We start from the raw sequence: 5927 nt of genomic DNA on the forward strand, positions 1-5927 counted from the left end.
TTTTGATATATTATAATGATTTGAAATAATTATTTTTAAAAGCTAATATTTTTAATAATATAAAAGTATATGCAGTTTTTATTATAATACTCAAGCTAAGAGGGCCATGGCCACTCCAGTGTCATAAAAAATTTTAGATGATTAAATTTCACGGTATTTATATAGATTTTTTGAAATGTTTGAAAATGTTTTAGATGATTCTAGAACATTCTAAAATATTTTAAAAGGTCTCGAAAAATCTTAAAAAGTCCTAGAAGACTTTGGAAGATCATAAAGTATTTTAAAAGAATTTGAACGTATATAAAAATATTTAGAAAGTTGTGATATGATAGATATTTGTAATCAAGATTCTGGATAATTAATCTGAGAGAGTGAATGCCTTACTCAAGTGTTACTTGAGGGATTTTGTAAGCGCTAATCAAAAGGATTGGACAAAATTCATAGACATTGCTCAGTTTTCATACAATTTGCAAAAGAGCAAGTCCACATGAAAGAGACTATTCGAGATTGTGACCGGACAACAGCCATTTGCATCATACTCTCTTTCTTTCTCTTACCCAAGAAAGAGCCTTGGAGCTTATCATATGATTAATTCATGGAAAAGATAAACAGATTCACTCATTCTTACCTCGACAAAGCTGCAAAGAGGATGAAAAAATGGGTAAATAAGAAAAGGAGACATACAAGCTATCAAGTGGGATATAAGGTAATGATTAAACTTCTTCCACAACAATTCAAAGCCTTTCGCAAGGATCATAAGGGTTTAATCCGCAAATACGAGAGATCATTTGAGATCATTGGACGTGTTGGAGAGGTTGTTACAAGTACAATTCCCTCCTTCTATGAAGATCTACCCGATCTTCCATGTGAGTATGTTTAAACCATATCATGAAGACCAAGAGTCCAAGATGAACCATGTAGAGGTAATTCAAGTCGTGCTTCGCGTGTGGTGATTAGATTCTTTGATAAACAAATTGAAGAGATCTTAGCTAATCGTGTCGTGCAATGAAGAGGAGTAACACCAAGTATCCAATAATTGATCAAGTGGAAAGGACTCTCGATAATCGAAACTAGTTGGGAAGCTCGTGAAGATCTGTGGCAATTTCAAGAACACTTAGAATGCTATCATGAACAGAACGCGACGAGGACGTCTGTGGAATAGGCGGGGGAGAATGTCACAGAAAATTTTAGAAGATTAGATTTCATGGTATTTGTATAATTTTTTGGAGTGTTTGATAATGCTCTAAATGGTTCAAGAATATTCTATAATGTCCTAAAAGGTCTCAGAAGACCTTAGAAAGTTCTAGAAAACTCTGGATGGTCATAGAGTATTCTATAAGAGTTTGAATGTATATAGAAGTATGAAGAGTAGTATAGAATAATCTAGAAGTATTTAGAAAATTGTTGTAGGATAAATATTTGTAATGAAGGTTCTGAATGATTAATCTGAATCGTTGATTAGATTTAATTCTAACCATTATTCATTAAGGAGGTGAATAGTTATAAATAGGAGGTGAGAGTTAAAATTTTAGGGTGTGAGTCATTTGTAACAGACACTTGAATAATAAAGTATTTTTTCTATCAAAGTTTCATTTCTCTTGTGTTCTTACTTCTTAATTTTTTGCTAAATACTCAGAGTTAAGCTGACTTGATCTTAACTCAAAAAGTTGAATAAATTTAAGTGACAACACAGTAACATTAAAGTGTGTTTAAAGCCATGACACCAGGCACACAAGCTCCATAATTTTATTATGAGTTATTATATACTTAAATAGCATCTCTTGTAATTAAATAATAAAAACAGATTTTTATATAAATATATTTGATATTTTTATTTTATAACAATTCGTGTCTTTGAGTTAGCAACTTATAATATTTTATATGTATATTTTTTCTTTTTAACATATTACTATGATGACTTGTGTGTGTCACTAAAATTTTAATAATAAAATGAAAAAAAATTTCTGCTCTTTTCAAACTAGTCTAGCTCCGCATCTATATGCTTAGAAGATGGTATTGAAAGAAAGATTTATTGATATATACAAAAACTAAACCTCATCTATAATCTATAATTGTGCATAACGGAAATGATACATAATAGTTTGTTACAAACACACTTACAAGCATACCTATAGTATCATTTTGAAGGGGAAAAAATAAGATACATATTTTATCTATTTGAACAAACCTTGCTTATAAAAAATTACAAATAATAATAGAAGTAGCTCCAATCCAATCATGTAAAAAATTTAAATAAGAGGCATAGCAATGAACACAAAAATTAAGCGACAAGCCACATGAAATAGGTTGACCAAAGTGTCACTGCAACTGAAGCCAAAATATATGTCCATAACATGATAATTGAACATTCACTTTCACCAGCTCCGAACAACTGTGCTATGGTTGCTGAAAAATAATGAAAGTAAATTCCAAAATAAGGTAACTAATTAAAATTAAGTCATATGTAGTCAAATTATTTATATGCACAATTCCTAGTTTTGGCACAAAAAATGAGGTTAAGTAAATTTGCATTGTTCAGATAAATAGACACCAACATCATAAATCAATATGAATGGAAAATACTATGTTTATACGAAAAATCAGTCATTATATATTTGTATATAAATATATGTATTGTTTAACTCATTTTAATGTGTATTTTGTATTTCAACGAATATTCTATACAGATAGCTTACTTGATGGCTATTTTTTATGTACACGTAGCATTATTGTACATTTATACAGACATCAAGTATGAGATTAGAACATTGGTTATACATACCTATAGCCATAGCTGGTGGAAGTGCATATTGAAGAAGCAGCATAAACTGATATAAGGGATCTGCAGGCACCAAACCCAATTGTGTAGCCCATTTAACAATCAGAACACCCAAAATTGGCAGCAAAATGTATCTCACTACCAAAATTCCTATGACTGTCCAAAATGGAGTTCTTGCTCCCTTCAACCCTGTGCCAATCATCAATAGAAACAAAGATTCATTTATAATCCGCAAAGAGAAAAGTCGAAAGAAAAAATCATCTTTACGTTCTTTCTTTTTATCTGTTACTGTCACGTTTTAGTACATCTTTGAATTGACGTATTTGGTAAGAATGTGACGGTGACAGATAAAAAGAGATTACAAATTAAGAAGAGTAATACAATGTAGTTTTACCTTTAAGGAGGTTTGCACCCATAATAAGGGTGATGGTTGGAATTGCTGCTTCACTGCATATAATAATAAGGTATCATAAGCAAATAAAAACTTTCCTAAGAAAAATGTTTCTTTTGTACTTGTAGCCATGTAAATGAGTAATATGATGATTTTGATTCTGTTTGTTTTGAGCAATGAAGTTTTGAAGGACTGCAGACTTATTAGATAAAATCATGCTGTGAGAAAAGCTAAGTAGCTAGAATCAGAATCCTCTACACAGTTTTGGTTTTTAGTAACTTGAAAATTTAAAAGATGAAGGTTTGTGATGCATACCCCACCATAGTAACAGAATCTTCAACCACATGAAGTGGAGCATTGCTTCCAATCAGGAGATTACGTAGCGGGGAAATTACACCAACAATGAATCCAACAATCTATGGAACTTGAAAGTGTCAGTTATATGGATCAAACGATATCATAATACCCTTACAATTGTCATACTTTGTCTCTAAAATCATTTCACCAAAAGGCAGGATTTTCCTTCTTATTATCAACCATGTATCATGGAAATGATTTTAGAGACATGACCATTGATCTCAGATGATAGATGAACACTGTATCATACCGCTCCAAGAGTTGCAGGTGAAAATACGGCTTTGATATTTGAGTTGAAGAAAATTGCTTTGAATTTTTGCTTTATTTTATCTGTCATTGATACCTGCAATAAAGCACCCAAAAATGTTTGGAATTAGTACAATTCTTGTCATAATGAAATTCTGTGACTTTTAAAAGCATGAGTTCTGCAAAGCAGAAAGTTTGAGATAATGTAATCAGTGATTAGTAGTACTATACTAAAGGGTTATGCAGTTTGTAGAGGTTTCATTGAAAACCATAGATTCATTCAAATCTCCAAAAGCCTATATCTATGTCCAGAACTCCAGATTTGAATTCACTTTCCAATCTCCAATGTCCATGTATACAGTTAATATGATGCTGATACAGAAACATTTCCAATACCTTTATAATCTTTCTTAAGATCATAATCTTTCTTTTTGAACCTATGAAATAAGTCTCTTTCAAGAGGGAAAGTTTATGTCACAACCTTAGATTTTTCTCCAGCTTCTGTGGAAGAAAGTAGTTGGTTGTATGAATCATCCTCTTTCGCCGGATACTTGGACGGCGACTCTGGCGAGCATTCGTCAGGGAACGGCCCTAATAACTCCCCTGAAGCATGGATAGAATGAATGGAATGAATGCTTGCAGTACTTTCTCTGTGGAATTTACTTGCTGAAACCCTCATTATGTTATAAACATAACTCCATATATAAACTGCTCCAATCTAGAGATTATAAACAAAACAAAACAAGAATTAGCCCCAAATTAACATCATAATAAGAAGAGATAAAGAAGCTACATACAGCCATAGATAGTGAAGCATATGCCATCCCATATTTGTAGCAGACATCAGGATCTCCAAAAGGGCTACCTTTATCTTTGCATATAGCTGGGATAATGATTATAGGCAAGTTTCCTAAGTTTCCTGTTCAAACATTAATGAAAAATTTAAGCTTTCTCAGATCCATTAGTGCTAATACTTATTATTATACAAATTAAGAGAATTTAGAGGGTTGGTAATTACTATACCTGCAGAACAGACACCAATTATCAAACCTTCTAGGTTTTTGGGAGCCCTTGTGATTTTGACTAGGATCCATCCCAAAATTGACCCTATTATAAATGTAATGAGAATGTTCACTGGCATAAACCACCTTTAACAAAAGAAACAAAGTTAGAACACATGAATCAGAAGAAACAAATTTAAAGCAACATAAACATAACTACTACTACTCACAGTGTAACAAAATTCTCAAATGTTATAGTATCTGCCAAATTTCCTCCAACCAGTGCAGGATTGAACACATAATGCACAAGCTGTTACCAATTTATAAACAGTTAAACACACCTCATCAGTAACATATACATACACAGATATATACACACACATATATATGTAACAAGTTAAGTGACTTACATGATTGACTTGAATCCTTGCATCTTTTCCTAACAAGTTGACATTTTCAAGAGCAAGAAACAATCCAACTGCAGTGATTAACAAAACTTTGATGACTGGCAAAGAAGCAACATAGAAAAGATCCAGAAGCCCCATCCTGATGATTCAGCTATACACTACTAAATCCTACATACAAAACACGAATCTTCAATAAACAAACATATATACAAATAGAATGAAGTGATTCATTTTATTACTAGAACTTCGGCAGCAAAGAACACGTTCACAACGTGAAAGAGAAGAAGAAACAAAGAAGAAGACGAAAAAAAGAAAACAATAGAATATGGATTACTACCTCTGTCGTTTGAACATAGACAAAGCTTAATTTAAGAAAAGAAGAAAAAAAATTGAAAAAACGTAACTGAATAGTTTCCCATATATGATGATGAGGCTTAATTGGCAACTGCACCAACCAACATTTATACGAACAATGATTATTGGGTATAAAGTAAAATAAAAAATAAATAATAAAAAAAGAGGAAAAATAAAAGCTTGAAACTGTACACTTCTCCGCATCCAATACTATGCTGTGATAGAGAAATGGGAAAAGAAACAGATAAAACAAAAAAAGAAAATTACTAATTTATCACTAAAAATTATATATGACGTTGGAAATTTAATTAAAATTAAAAAAAAAAGAAAAACAGGTGTAGCTTTCTAGAAATGAACGTTTGATAAAATATAAAAAAAAATTTAAAGTGTAT

General features: G+C 31.5%; 1 protein-coding gene across 2 annotated transcripts; it reads right to left on the bottom strand.

The window, feature by feature from the left end:
• Positions 1-2014: 2014 nt before the first annotated feature.
• LOC107487380 (protein PIN-LIKES 3) lies at positions 2015-5687 on the bottom strand. Of its 2 annotated transcripts, none has more exons than XM_016107999.3 (11): positions 5586-5687; positions 5185-5349; positions 5005-5084; positions 4797-4921; positions 4571-4692; positions 4255-4491; positions 3778-3870; positions 3486-3586; positions 3174-3226; positions 2783-2968; positions 2015-2406 (listed from the first exon to the last, which is right to left on the bottom strand). In XM_016107999.3, the coding sequence occupies exons 2-11, from the start codon at positions 5317-5319 to the stop codon at positions 2282-2284; spliced, it is 1257 nt and encodes a 418-aa protein (XP_015963485.1). In that variant the 5' UTR covers positions 5320-5349; positions 5586-5687; the 3' UTR covers positions 2015-2281. The 2 variants fall into 2 exon arrangements, with proteins under 2 accessions (XP_015963485.1, XP_015963484.1); XM_016107998.3 differs by having other exon boundaries at positions 5519-5663.
• Between the last annotated feature and the right edge of the window lie 240 nt (positions 5688-5927).

The sequence above is a fragment of the Arachis duranensis genome, chromosome 5, assembly GCF_000817695.3.
Source record: "Arachis duranensis cultivar V14167 chromosome 5, aradu.V14167.gnm2.J7QH, whole genome shotgun sequence".
NCBI lineage: Eukaryota > Viridiplantae > Streptophyta > Magnoliopsida > Fabales > Fabaceae > Arachis > Arachis duranensis.

Bases quoted from the DNA above. Each gene is read 5' to 3' on its own strand.
- LOC107487380 (XM_016107999.3), bottom strand. From the start codon at position 5,319: ATGGGGCTTCTGGATCTTTTCTATGTTGCTTCTTTGCCAGTCATCAAA. The intron at 4,922-5,004 runs GTGAGTAGTAGT...CTTTTGTTAAAG, and splicing joins TTTGAGAATTTTGTTACACT to GTGGTTTATGCCAGTGAACA. The intron at 3,227-3,485 runs GTATGCATCACA...TATTATATGCAG, and splicing joins GATTCTGTTACTATGGTGGG to TGAAGCAGCAATTCCAACCA.